This window comes from Vespula vulgaris, chromosome 1 (assembly GCF_905475345.1).
Source record: "Vespula vulgaris chromosome 1, iyVesVulg1.1, whole genome shotgun sequence".
NCBI classification, from domain to species: domain Eukaryota; kingdom Metazoa; phylum Arthropoda; class Insecta; order Hymenoptera; family Vespidae; genus Vespula; species Vespula vulgaris.
In genome coordinates, this window is record NC_066586.1 from 15339156 (window position 1) to 15354147 (window position 14992).

General features: G+C 33.8%; 2 protein-coding genes across 4 annotated transcripts; one reads left to right on the forward strand and one right to left on the reverse strand.

The window, feature by feature from the left end:
- Nucleotides 1–218: 218 nt before the first annotated feature.
- On the reverse strand, nucleotides 219–10314 carry LOC127070892 (gamma-aminobutyric acid receptor alpha-like). Of its 3 annotated transcripts, none has more exons than XM_051009447.1 (12): nucleotides 10198–10314; nucleotides 6831–6959; nucleotides 4127–4353; nucleotides 2826–2893; nucleotides 2530–2750; nucleotides 2346–2428; nucleotides 1659–1858; nucleotides 1481–1568; nucleotides 1240–1400; nucleotides 988–1158; nucleotides 533–678; nucleotides 219–461 (listed from the first exon to the last, which is right to left on the reverse strand). In XM_051009447.1, the coding sequence occupies exons 2-12, from the start codon at nucleotides 6893–6895 to the stop codon at nucleotides 248–250; spliced, it is 1644 nt and encodes a 547-aa protein (XP_050865404.1). In that variant the 5' UTR covers nucleotides 6896–6959; nucleotides 10198–10314; the 3' UTR covers nucleotides 219–247. The 3 variants fall into 3 exon arrangements, with proteins under 3 accessions (XP_050865404.1, XP_050865412.1, XP_050865423.1); XM_051009455.1 differs by lacking the exon at nucleotides 10198–10314 and adding an exon at nucleotides 5830–6610 and having other exon boundaries at nucleotides 6831–6950; XM_051009466.1 differs by lacking the exons at nucleotides 6831–6959; nucleotides 10198–10314 and having other exon boundaries at nucleotides 2826–3794; nucleotides 4127–4152.
- On the forward strand, nucleotides 7446–14797 carry LOC127070901 (gamma-aminobutyric acid receptor subunit beta-like). Its single transcript, XM_051009482.1, has 10 exons — nucleotides 7446–8177; nucleotides 8911–9081; nucleotides 9288–9394; nucleotides 9783–9850; nucleotides 10145–10290; nucleotides 10442–10599; nucleotides 11249–11533; nucleotides 11822–12052; nucleotides 12119–12375; nucleotides 12591–14797. The coding sequence occupies exons 2-10, from the start codon at nucleotides 9020–9022 to the stop codon at nucleotides 12741–12743; spliced, it is 1467 nt and encodes a 488-aa protein (XP_050865439.1). The 5' UTR covers nucleotides 7446–8177; nucleotides 8911–9019; the 3' UTR covers nucleotides 12744–14797.
- Nucleotides 14798–14992: the final 195 nt, after the last annotated feature.

Sequence of the window (14992 nt, forward strand, 5' to 3'; positions counted from 1 at the left end):
TTCATTCGTTTTTCAATATTTTATATTTTTTTTTATATGTGTCTTGCTTTTGTAGAATAAATAAATAATTTCAAATAACGAATGTCAAAAAGACACCGGTTAGTTGATAATTGTATAACAATGAAACATACATATATATTACATGTTTTCTAAATCTACTTTATAGAACATATTTTTGTAAATTCATTAAAAAATGCATGAAATTCAGATTCGTTTATTTGACAATATTTAATTGACAAGTATGTTTTTATTTAGAAATCGAACCAATCGGTGGATCTTGCCATTTAAATTCTTCCTGATAAGTGACATAAACGACCCAGTAGCATATATTAAGTAATCCAAAAGATGCTGGAAAAACTATTCGTGCAACTCTATCTATAGTCGATACACTATTGATATGTCTCGCTACACGTTCTCCAAATTTTCGGCAATTCCTTACTGCTTCACGTTGTCGTTGTCTTCTGCAATCCTCAAAAAATTATTTAATGTTATTATGATCAGGTAATAAGTATGTTGAATATGTACTAATTACCTGAACTCATCGTGACCTGCCAAACAGTATAAAAATTGTCTCCATTTAGGCAATCGACGTTCGGTTTGCGTTTGTCTTTCCATTGTGGATGGTCTCGATGTAATTGTTACGGGTTGATAAGATCGTCGGTTGTACGTTACCGAGTCCTGCAAATGTGTGATACGTTATTTTATTCTATTCTTAGAAAGATATTTGCTAATAGTATTCATTATGGAAGTAACTACATATGTATAGATATGTATATATACAGGATAAGTTATTTAAACTGAAGCACCTAAATATCTCAAAAACAATGCATTTAAAAAAAAATTGGAAACATAATTTATATTTTTATTAATAAATGATTGAATAGATGTTTTTAAAGTTATTTTAATTTTATTCGATCCTATTCTTCGATCCTAGTCTCAATTTAAGGAACTCATCCTGTATGTTATATTATTTCAAAATATTTTTACATTATAAACGCTGCAGACGGTGGAACTTCTTCTGGAAGTTTCGTCAACGATACTATCTGGATGAATGGTTTGGGGACCGCAAGTAGCGATCGTACAAAATGGATCTTCGTACTCCTTGTCCGAAATATTTTCCCATTCTTCGTCGTCTAATGGAAGTTCTCCACTTCCGACCTACGAGAAGACTAATTATGGCTAAGAAGAAAAGAGAGAAACAGAGAGAAAATAAAATGTCAATAATTTACGATCTCATACCTTTGTAAAATAATGTACCCCAGCAAATTCTAAAAGTGTAGCGATGCAATAACCAAAACTCATGAGAAGAAACCAATCGAGGGCTGTAGCGTATCTCACTTTTGGTAAATCAGTTCTTGAATCAAGACTTATCGTAGAAAGTGTTAGTACCGTTGTGATACCTTATGAAATAGATTTTTTAATTTAAATATCGATACACAAGTAATGACACATTCCAGATTTATCGATAAAATAATTTTACCTAGACCTACTCGATCACTGGTAGCTTCACGATGAATCCAAAACGATACCCAACTTAAGACGACTATAAGTACACATGGAACGTAGACCTTGAATATTGAATATTAATGGAAATAAAAGAAAAAATACTTTCGTTGGAAGGAAAATACGTATGATCGAAATAAAAGTTCAATTCTTACTTGTATCAAAAAATAACCGGTATTCCGTTGTAAATTAAAAGATACTTGGAGAACAGAGAATTCGCCTTCACGACGTACAAACGTAAGATTTCTATAGGGAGAACCCATTAAATCGAATTGCGATAGTGCCATTCCAGGAACAAAGTTTACGGACGATCCTTCTTGCCATTCATAAACTAACTGTTGGGACGTGTAAGCATCTAAAACGATAAACAATTTTAACTTATATTACGTGTATCTTATACTACATCTACAGAGGTGAAAATATTTATATGTTTTCTTAAACGAAGAAAAATTGTAATTTCATTTATTTTCAAATAGTACCATACTATTGTCTATGACTGCAGTAACACGTCGATCTATGTAAAATATTTTTCGATCGAAAATACGAGAAAACTAGAAAGAGAGTAGAGGTATGAGAGTATAAAATATTTATCGCAACACGTAATTCGATCACCGGACATATAACTTCGGATGCCTCGACTCTAACACGTGACGAATAAGTCACCATCGAGAGAAAAGAAAATAAAGATGGACATGCGAGAAATATTCTTTACAAAATTATGAATAAATTAACAATCGAAGAACACATTTGAATCTTGTAAAGATGAAAGGAGAGAATTTAGGAAGTTTTTCGCGTGTAAAAATATATTATAAAATAAATCGATGAGAATCGTATGTACGTACAGCTTCCTAAAATTAATGGGCACGATTGTCGATCCATGGGAAAATTCTGTAACTCCATGGGACACTTCGCTTTAATGGTAAGCCTAAAACAAAGTGTATAATTGTTAGAGAAAATGAATTAGGAAAAGTAAATCAAAAAAAAAAAAAAAGAATAGAAGATATGTAGAATTAATATTATATAGACCTCATCGAATAGAGTATATCCCCGTCCTGAGAAATTCTCAGCAACTTGTTGGGCACAGTGATCGTATGCACGTAGCTGTGTTTCCCATTGTAGAAGTACGTGTCCGGACGCCAAATTCTCTCGAGCATCTTGATACTAAGGCTGAGGGACTTGATAGGTCCTAAGAAACTAAGCCGAGAATCACGCCAAGATTGTCGAAAGTAGCAATCCATTGAGTAATCCTAACGTGAAAGATAATTTATCGATTCATTACATAACTCTGAATCTTTATAAAATCAATAAATAATTATATCTACCATATCCAATTCGGAAACAGGACCCATACTTCTTATCAGAATATTGGTCTTTACCACCGTTGGTGTTCCTATGAATTTTTATGTAATATAATTTTCTAGAATATAACAAAATGACAAATGAACTTTTTCTCTATGAATTATGGTGTCTCTATGAAATATGACTTTGGTGAGAAGATCACGTTCGCTGTCGTTTGTTGACAAACCTTGGGTACACAGAGAAAGTCCGATAACGGAGGGAAAAAAGTGAAAAAAGTAGGAAGAGGGAAATGTGAAATCGACGAAGACGGCCAAAAGTGAGACGATCCTGGTGTATTTGAAAGCGAGATACGATTTAAAAACCGAGCAATAGTTTCTTCTATTTTTTTCTCTTTTTTTATCCTTCTCTCACATCTGGCTCCACTCCAATTTGAGGTATGCATGTAATATCCATATTGAGCCATTCCATTCGCGAATGATAAGTCTCCCTAGACGCGAAGAGAAAACTATTGGAATAGAGGTGGAGAGGTAGAAGAGAAATCGGTAATAAAACAAGAAACTGCCCGGACCAACTCGAATTCTTTTTGACGATGAATCGTTCCAGTGAAATGAAAGAATTTCTGAAAGATCATCGGAAATGGTCGGCTAAAAAAAGGATGTGTCAGATTTTCCAAACGGATCAAGGTGAAATAGGAAAATGCGATTCTTTCACTCCAATTAACAATTTGCTTCCATATAATTACTTTCTTTTTTTCTTTTCCTCCTCCTTCTCCCTTCTCTCTCTTTACCTTCATAAATTAAGTCATGGAACATTTCTACAGGAGGTACAAAATAAACTAACGAGACGTAACTAATCCCGCTTTATATCGTGTCGCTTCACATTTCTCTTCACATTTTTAAGAGTTTAACGGATCGTAGGAACGCGGCCACGAAATTTTTGCAGCGTTCGCAGAGAGGCATCCGGTTCATCCTTCGACACAAAAATTCAACGGTCTGTAAGGTTTTACACACGAATATCATAATCCCTATCGTAATCCAATATTTTATTATATATCTATATATATATATGTTTTCTTATATATAAGCAATTAAGTCGATAAAGATATGTATATATATTTATTTAATTATTCTAAGTTTCGAATAGAATATAACAATTTCATTATTTGTCTATTTCATCTATTCTATCTTTATAAAATTGTAATAAGCAAACGCTTTTCGCAATAACGATTGCATAAACGACTCCCTTAATAGTCGTAATTAATTAAAGATCTAAAGACACTATTCTACGTTCTATTTCTAAAAAGATATATCGAATAAAACAATACCTTTTCCGTGTGTTGGTAGTTGGCTATTTTCATAATTCATAAGAAGATTCTCCAAAACCATGGTTATATTTTTTGAGACGATATCTGTGACTGTGCCTCTAGAAAATCTATCGATCGTTAACGACGGGGAGGAAATTTTCTCCGACGAGTTGAATCTCAACGAAGGTATAATTTCAATATCATAATTAGTACTCTTGCACGTGGTGAGTGGTAGAAGAAAGGTCAACCTATTAATGGTAAAGTAATAAAATGCATTAAACGTTCTTTTTCGTTGTTATATAAAATGACAGAAAATTAATAGAAATTAAAAAGCATATAAATCATAAGATAAAAGATTATCAACGGGTTGATTAAAACATCAAACGTAAAACATCAAAAGGGAAAAAAAAGAAAAAAACAAAAAATAAAACAATCAAACAATAGAAAGCAGGGAGTAACGAGTTTCCTGGTGTCTTAACGTGGCCCTTTTAGAATTGAAAAAGGGCAGGTATCTGTGGGTCCCGTAGATATGCGGTAAGGCTTGGACAAAGATGAGAGGAATAGGAAGAGCAAGAGCAAGAAGAGTACCCTCGTCGTCCGCCGATTCAGCACCTTTACATTGGCAAGTGTTAGCGTCACTCTTTCAAGTGAACACTACGGCTCATTACATCACATTCTCGTGATCGTATGCGCATTTTGTTCCTGATATTAGAGTTCATGTGATCACATAGACCGACACCACAGAATTCCTACGCAAACCTGGTGTTGGTACAACGTTGCATTTCTATCGACAAATCGATATCTAATCGAGCCACGTCCAACATGTTTCAAATATTTTTCACGCGTATTTCATTTCGTCGAATGAATTTCGATGAATTCCTTGATGTTCGACTTCGATTTCTAGTTCGTAAAAGGTTTCATTTCGAAACGAACGGATACACAAAAATGCACACACACACGTATATACATGGGGTGTATCATAGCGTATAAGTATAATAATTATTTGCTCTTGGAGATCACGCGACTGCTCGTTTGAGCTCGCTTTTTTTTCAATAGCAGACCTTAATTTCGGATTCTCGTTAGCCTATTCTCCCCCTCTTTCTCTACGTCTCTATATCTCTATATACATCTCTGTGTATCTATGTGTATACGTATCTTTGTGTGTGTGTGTGTGTTTGGCTATGTTTGTTGTGTTTCAATATCGTAGGAATGAAAGTTTGCACGGCCGAATAAACCTTGATAGTACGCTAATGAAGCGTTGTAATGTACGATTCCTTTTAAATATATGCCCGTTTCGATTGAAATCTATCTCAATGATGCCTCGTAAACGTTCATATAATCTAAATACTTTGGATCCTAAATGTTCACACACACATATATATATATATATATATGTATGTATGTACATATATATTACCTATAATATAATAATTCTAACGATCTCTATACGCAATAAAATAGGACAATTGAAATTATATAATGATACAACTATACATTTTGATCAAATGAACAAGATATCGAATTGCGAATACAAAATTATTATTAATCAACTAACCCACAATAGGAAAAGGGGATTAAAAATAATAAATAAGGATGAGAATGAAACGTAATTTTTTCTTTCTTTTTCTTTCTTTTTTTTTCAATAAATTACAAACAAAATGCAAGAACAAACAAGGAATAAAAAAAAATAATTTTAAATAATAATTTACCGCGCTTTTACTCACATCGATAACTCCGCTACGTTCAATTTCATGATTATCACTCCGTTTCTTTTCCTTTTTCGTTTTACCTTCGTAATGAAGAAACTTCGTCGAAACTTGAGAGAGGAAAAGTGAGAGAAAGAGAGAGAGAGAGAGAAGAACAAGAGAAAGGAAAAGAAAGAGAGAAAAAGACTTGTTCTCTCTTTAATCCTTCGAAGGAAAAGCTTTGAAAATGTAGTCACTGCCGATTTTGATGATCGCCTCGAGACACCGACGAACGACAGACCATTGCCAGAGTCGCGTGGGCTTCCCACCGCTAAAGCTCTTAAGAACGATTCGCAGAACGCGGTGCTCGGCGCGCAAGCTCCAAAAGCACGCCGGCGATTCCCGCGTTTAAACGACTCCTCGATCTCTTATTCTCTCACACCATTTTCAACTTCTTTGCGAATCTTTACGAATTCAAATGCAAAAAAGATCAACTTCAAAAAAGAAAAGAATCTAAAACTGGAAACCTTTTCGTATGTCTTTATGATAAAAATCTTTATGATCGTTCATCATTATCAATTGTAGATCTATTATCTAAACTATGTTAAGGAAAAACAGAATCGTGTTAAATTCGATCCCTTTTTTACTTAAAACTACATTTATCAACAAATCAAGATGACTGGTTTAGGATCATTTTTATAAAAATTTCTTACTTAAACTTCAACGCGTTTTCTAAAAATATTATGACTTTTTCTATTACAGATACATACGATCAGTTTTATAAATTCTTTTTTTCCTCTCCTTCTGTGATTTTTTTCTTCTGAAATACATACATATGATATGAGATATGTATATGTTAGTATACCGGAATAATATTGCCGATAGTTCTATTATTAATTAAATAATCAAGCGAACTTTTAGTTCGTTACGTCGATAAAAAAAAAAATACGAAGCAGAAAATAGAATTATCCAATTCTATCAAAGATGAAAAGTATTTTTTCAATGAACTTCTTTATAAATAGAGAAAGAAAAAAATTTACTCTTGGAGTTTCTTTCGCTGGCTCAAAGGGAATACAAACGCGTCGTATTTGACATCGTTTTCCATCCTCCACTTGAATTCGTTCTACGGTAGGATCGTTTTCAAGAGAAATGAGTTCTTCTTTATTTACCTAAGAAGGAAAAAATAATATATTAAAAATATGGATCATAAGACATCGAGAAAAATTTTCTTCCTATCCTGTAGTTTTTCTTATTGTTGATTTGTTTGTCGTTCGAATAAAAAAGAAGGGGGTTGCGGGGGAGGTGGTGGTAAAAGATTGTACAAAGAAAAGGAAGGAGAAGATGATGCGCCGAAGTAGAGACGATTACTTCGTTGGAAAAATGCATCGATCGTTAAGACCGACGCTATCTATCCTTCTGTACAACCCTCAAAGGTTAACGACTCTCTTTCTACTATATCTTAAGGATGCTTGTGGAGATGGCGTTCGATCAGCGTGGTCTGGAAATTCGACGAGTCCGTGTGTCACTAGGTCGAGCTAAACGGGTGCGCGCGTGCGCCTCTTCTCTCGCACCCCTCCATCTGATGAATGCAGAGAGTAAGAGAAAGAGACAGAAAGAGAGAGTGAGAGAGAGAGAGAGAGAGAGAGAGAGAGAGAGAGAGAGAGAGAAAGAGAAAAAGAGAGACAGTCGGAGAGAAAGCAAAGAGGGGAGGAAAGTAAAAGGAGAAAGCAAAGGTAGTGGTTCCATGCCACGAACGGGGATGCGAGCTGGCATCCTCGAAATTCGTGTCGTAACGAGAAATTTCGTTCTCTCTCCTCGATGAACCACGAGAGAAAGAGAGAGAAAGAGAGAGAAAGAGAGAGGGAGAGAGAAAGGAAGAAAAGACAGACAGAGAGAGAAAAATTTTTTCTAAATAAAATCAGGCGATAACTAACTCGTGTTCGTTCGTGAAAAAAAAAAAAAGAGAGAAAGTTAAAGGATTCTTTCGTTTTTACGAGAAAAAAAAGACGCGAAAGTTCGACCGATCGAAAATCTCGAGAAATTCTCGTCGCTGATGCTGCGACGGTCCAGAAGGAAGAAACGTCGTTGAGGATGCTTCCTATCGGATTACGGAATCGCGTGTGTACTCGAAGGACCGTGATCTTGAAGGTGTACGACATAACGATGTTCGCGTTGTGACGAGCCGCTTACGGGAAGTATCCTTTTTCACGTGGAAATTCGATCTTGTCGGTGTATACCCTGACCGTAACTGCTACTATTACTTCCACTACTCCTACTACTATTATTATTACTACTACTATTACTAATACTGTTGCTGCTGCTGCTGTTGGTGGTGGTGCTGGTATTGGTGCTTTATCGTTTCGTTCTTGACACTCGTGAATTAAAAGGTAAGATAATCTCATATGTTATTATCGTAAAAAAAGAAAAAAAAAACAGTAAAAGATTCATATAATGAACAGAAACATATCACGAGAACTAGCTTTGACAAACCACTCGAAAGTAAAATCTGAAAGCTCTTGCGAATCGTATAGAAATGCTTCTAGAGTGGCAGTGAGTAGAAACTGCTTACAATAGTTGCCCACATCTCGTCTGATCAAATACGCGGTCTTTCTATTGACGACGAATAACTGTCGCGATCAAACTCTCATATACGCATTTTACGATATTAGAAAATTGTCATTGAAAATAATACAATAGATCAATGAGAACTTTTCATTTTATAGAAACGTTGATATTCTTTTACATTCAATTTCGAGGATATTATATTAAAAAGTATACTATCAAAACAACTATAACGTCATTCATGCGATAACTTTACTATCTGTTAACTGATAAAATAATCATGTCCATTTACTATTGTTCAACAACGCGATAAATTAAACGAGCCCTCTTAGATATAAGAGTTACGTTCGTGTCAAAGTAAGAGAGATATGATGTGTTGAATCTCGATACAGTCTTACGCAGAAGGAAAGGAGAGAGAAAGAGAGAGAGAGAGAAAGAGAGAGAGAGAGAGGGAGAGAGAGAAAGAGAGAGAGAGAGAAAGAAAAAGATCGTGAGGTCGGAGGTCAAGGACAAGCCAAGAGAAAAGGGACGGCAGAGTTTTCTTTTGTTTCATTTCAGCCTGCAGCGGTACCGAGAGTGAATATGTCGTGGCACAAAGATCTCGCCAGGAGATGACATTCTTTCCTGTGCTCTAACGTTTCTAGTCGGGTCGTCGACCATCGGCAGAATGCTACCGCGTGGACTGCCATTAATATTTCTTCTTGTGCAGTTATCTCATCATATCGTTTGGTAAGGGCAAAGAGAAACTGAACCTCATCTTCTATCTCCTTATGACTTCCGATATTGTTAATCGCAACTCGACACTGTTTCTTTGTCTTTGATCTCTCTTCTTTTTCTTCTCATCGCATCTTACGTAGATTAAATTTTACGGTAGATCAGGAAAGAAAAAAAAATTAACGCAGAAAATAGCAATGACAAAGCAAATAAATATTTAGGGCTGCGTTGGAGAACACAAGAATGTTCGACAAACTGGAAAATGTCACGCAGACCATATCGAGAATACTCGACGGCTATGACATTCGATTGAGGCCGAATTTTGGCGGTAGGTACAACATATCACCAGAAATAAAAGCGCGTACCACTTTTTTCTCGCGACTCGAGAGATGCAATCTTTTGTAAAGTTTGAAAAACAAAGACGTTGCAAAAAATCAACAAATAATATTAACCATACGTTATATCGCATAGAACGAATCAATCGCCTTTAATGGATTTCCAGTCCATTCAACGACGATACGCTTGAAACTTTTAATAGAGTGGCGCGCCGATTAAATCTAATCCCATGGATTTCAAAATCGGATAAAGTTATAGAAATAATAGAATCGCTTCGATGTACCTACATTGTTCGAATTTTATCATATTGAAATTTCTTCTTCTTTTTCCTTTTTATTTTTTCTTTTTTTTTCTTTTTTTTGTCGAATAATTTCTTTTAGGAGAGCCACTATTAGTTGGTATGGATTTAACTATAGCGAGTTTCGATGCCATTTCGGAAGTCAACATGGTAAGTAAAAACATGATATGTTAAAAGAAAAAACTAAATATCTCAAATAACGTTCGCTACGTTTTATCATATTTTACATATTTTACCTCCTGCAATGTCCTCGATAAACAAATATGTTTTGGCCCAAGGGCATTGCTATCTTATCGAGTGCCTTCATAACTCATGATCATCGATTCTACCTTACATTCTAAACAGAAATCATCTATTGTCATAAGCATGATGCTAAATCATAGATGAAAAAATAAATAAATAGATAAAAATATAAATGAGTGCACCGACCGAATTATGTTGTAGGATTACACTATAACGATGTATTTAAATCAATATTGGAAAGACGAGAGACTCGCCTTTTCGCAAGAGGAGGAAATCTTGACACTGAGCGGTGATTTTGCAGAAAAGATTTGGGTTCCGGATACTTTCTTTGCCAATGATAAGAACAGGTAGACGACTTCTCAGTCATCGTCACTGAAAAGAAAAAACAAGAAAAATGATCATTATTTTTGATAAATGATAATCAACGAACTGATAAATTCAAACGAGATTCATGAAAAATTTAAAGCCATTTCTCTCTTTCATTCTTTCTTTTTCTAGCTTTTTGCACGACGTAACTGAACGCAACAAACTCGTCAGACTCTCCGGCGACGGTTCTATCACTTATGGCATGAGATTTACAACGACATTGGCCTGCATGATGGATCTGCACTACTATCCTCTCGATTCGCAGAACTGCACCGTAGAGATCGAGAGCTGTACGAACATATACATTCAACTTTTTACCTTCTTCTTTATTTATCAATTAACATACCGTAATCATATCATTAAGATGACATTCAATCTAGACACAAACGTGTACTAGCCGATCGAACATGAGAGCGGAAATTAAATCGTCTTACGGAGAAAGTTTCTTGTTAAACTGTCATTATCGTATCGATCTTTCGAACTTTCCTAATAAATTAAGTCGTCTAAGATAACGTCAAATATTAATAACTTTCGCCGGTAATTATGATCAGATAGGAAAATTGGATATTGCGGAGGGTCGATGCGAAACAGGTAAAACCGCAATAGTCCGCTTGTTTCATTAGTCATGCGGTACGTGAATATCCTATATTCTCAGTAAATAGAACGTGAAGGAACATCTTGAACAACTTGCAATCGTAATATCGTGATTTTTAAATGATCTTACAGGATTAGCAATTTTGATTGAATAGTCCAATAAATTAGGTATTGTTGAAGAATCTATTATATTAATTGGAATATATATAAATGAAGATTTGAATTACGTCAATCTTTGATAATACTTAAATTTGAGATTCGAGTTGAATTCAAAAGCGTTCATTTGCGTATCATTGTGTTACACATATTCGAATAAATCTAAGATTAATTATTTTTCTTATTCAGACGGTTACACGGTACTCGACGTAGTAATGTATTGGAAAGATACTCCTGTTCGAGGAGTGGAGGAAGCGGAATTGCCGCAATTTACGATAATCGGTTACGAAACGAACGACCGGAAAGAGAGATTGGCTACCGGTATTTATCAAAGGTTATCGCTCAGCTTCAAACTCCAACGGAATATCGGTTACTTCGTATTCCAGACCTATCTTCCGAGTATACTCATCGTAATGCTCAGTTGGGTCAGCTTCTGGATCAATCACGAAGCGACCAGCGCGAGAGTGGCCTTGGGTAAAAGCTTCCTTTCAATGCTCGATATTCGACCTTCGACTATTTACACTTCGACTATGTACTCACTGCTCCGATTGCTTTGATAACACTTTTTTATTTCAAAATAAACTCGATGTTCCAAATATCCAAGTTTCGATAATCGTATTTCAGATTGAACAGAGTCTCCCACGAGAGGAATGAATTCTTGAAGTTAATTAAAAAATTAAAAAATAAAAAAGAATTAAAACAAGATTAAGGAACTTACTTTCGGCACGATGAAAATATAGAAAATAAATTCTTTCGTTTCAGGTATCACGACTGTTCTCACAATGACCACAATTTCAACCGGTGTGAGAAGCTCCTTGCCACGAATTAGTTACGTCAAAGCTATCGACATATATCTGGTAATGTGTTTCGTTTTCGTTTTTGCTGCGTTACTAGAATATGCGGCAGTCAATTACACATACTGGGGTGCAAGAGCTAAAAAAAAAAGCAAAAAAAAGGATAACGAAGAACAGAAAGTTCTTACTTCGAAAACTGGTAAGTTAGGAAAGAAGTTCACGTTCGTTTAAAAAAACATTTCGGAAACGTTTGAACGTTTTAAAGGAAGCAAAGCTACCTCACCTTTCCCCGGTTCGACCGATGCTGATATTATCGAGCTGCAGGATCTGAGAATGTCGCCATTGCCAAGCATTAGAAATAGATCAGGTTTGATCAGTGGTTCTTCGACACCTGGTCTTGGGAAACATCATGATCCAGTCAAATTTCCACCTAGTTTTCGTATCTCAAGAACAGTTGCCTATAACACACATGGTAGAAACAGTGGTCTCAGATACAGAGGCCCGAAACAAAATAAACCTAAGGTATATACACACACACACGCATACACACATACATACATATATATATATATATATATATATATATATATATATATATATTTGCATATTAGATATATTTATCTTGAATAATCATATATCTATCTATACATTATCTTGAAAATATGAAAATATCAAAGCAAACATGTAAAAACATTCGATTGGTATTGGTACATTGTTGATCGACAAATTTTTTATAGGTACTACACGCTATTCGTAGAGGTGCATCGGTATTACGCGTGTCCATGCCAAAAATCAAAGACGTTAACGTGATCGACAAATACTCGAGAATCATATTTCCTGTCAGTTTCATGCTGTTCAACGCGATATACTGGATCTTTTATTTTGTATGAACGATATAAAGAAACGCAGGTACAAAAAACAAATTGAATCATCACTATTTCGTGTGTACATACATACAGAGAGAAAGAGAGAGAAGGAGAGAGATATGTTTTATGCGTTTATATGGGACATTGTGAGAGAGACAGAAATGAGAACTGTCTCGGATTTATGAGAGAAGCAATATGTTGGGATCGATCGATCCGCTCTTCGTACTGAAACTAATAACTACTATGACAGAAACAAAAAAAAAGAAGAGAAAAAGAAAGAAAAATAAAAAGATTAAAAAAAATATTTTACGAACGTTCGAGTGTCCTCAATCGAAAGCTGCCATAATTACTTATCGATTTACGTAAGTGGTGTTAAGGACTTTGATCGCAAATGAATATTATTATAGCTGAATTCTTAAATATGAAATCAAATGATCCTTCGAGAGAGATATTACGAATGAATGAGGATACGATATTTAAACTGATTATTATTATAATTATAATAATAATGATTATAATAATAATTATCACTATTATTATTATTATTATTATTATTATTATTATTATTATTATTATTATTATTATTATTATTATTATTATTATTATTATTATTATTATTATTATTATTATTATTGCGATAAAAATGAATTCTTAACTTTAATCGGAGAAAATTATAACAGACGAGAAGAATATTCCACTTAAGATCAAAAGCAAAAGAAAAAAAAATTGCTTCAAGCGTTAATCTACGCATACGCAGAAGTTATACAATTCTTTACTGCCAAATGAAAATATCCTCAAGAACGTTCTTACATAGCAATAAGAGAGAGAGAGAGAGAGAGAGAGAGAGAGAGAGAGAGAGAGAGAGAGAGATGTAATTATCTTCTAATATAAAAAAACAAATAATCTCTTCATTATCGTTTAAAGACGATCTTCGATTGCATATATACATATGTAAGTATATATATCTCTGAAACATAAAAAATTGTATACGATTATATTGTACACTTGCAATCGAGAAAAAACTTTCATTATTTTTTATTCGGTGGAGACTAACATCAATCATAGCATCTAGAGATCTTTTGCATTTCATTTTAATTTTACGATCACTTAGTCTCTATGTGTAAGATATAAAGAAAAAGAAAGCCAAAAAAACATAATATATATGCGTACACACACACACAAACACACACATATACACAAACACATACAAATTATTCATGGAAAGTGAGTAGAAAGTATTTCACATAGATTTTCAGTAAGAATGTAAAGACGTAATGTATGTTAAATATACAAGCCGATCGTATGAATGAAAGAAAAAAAATAAGAAAAGAAAATATTATTTTCAGTAATTACACGAACGCGCTAATTGCATTTGCCTGTTCGAACTTTTATTACTAATTTTAAACAAGATATATCAAAACCGAGAATACAAAAATGCAAAGAATTTTCCATTATATGATTTGCATTATATGCAAATATTTCGTTTTTTACATTATATTTCCATTATATGTCATCATAATTATCACGCGTTATTAAATTGTATAATCTAACTTGTATCGTCGCACATAACTTACAATTAGAACGATGATTATTACTTAATTATCATTTAATTATACATTGAGTTAATCTTTTCTTTACGTTTTTTTTTTTTTTGTTCGAAATATATAATTTTATTGTAAAGAGATGTAGAAACATTACGTAGATTTAAATAGTCTCATGACGTGTATTTTATTAATCTACGTTTCTTGCTTCGCCTTGATCAAACGATTCATCGATCAAAACGTAATAGACATTTAAATGTATTTGTACATTTAAATGTATTAAAATATACGTTTTAACGTGTGACCAAAAAAAAAGTAAAGAAACACATGGTCGATACATAAAATCAAAGGGATATCGATCGATTAATATTTCCTTCTATCGTAACAAATTCGGGGGACCTCTGAATTATAGATTGTGAATAATATAGTATATAATATGATGTAAGATATATACATATAAAAATGGATAACAATTGAAGCGGCACAAATCTCTTAACCTGCAAATAAAAAGGATCTTCTGTACGAAATATTTTCTTGTCTCTCATTTATCTATATATTAAATATTTATATTAAAATAGTTATATTTATGTTATATATTAAAACACTTATTTTTCATTCGATCGAAAAGACGTAGTATAATTATATAAAAAAAAAATGAACATTGCTTACTTTTTGTTATATTTAGCTATATCGATGATAACGATCATGATCAACACTATCCCGCGTTTAGTT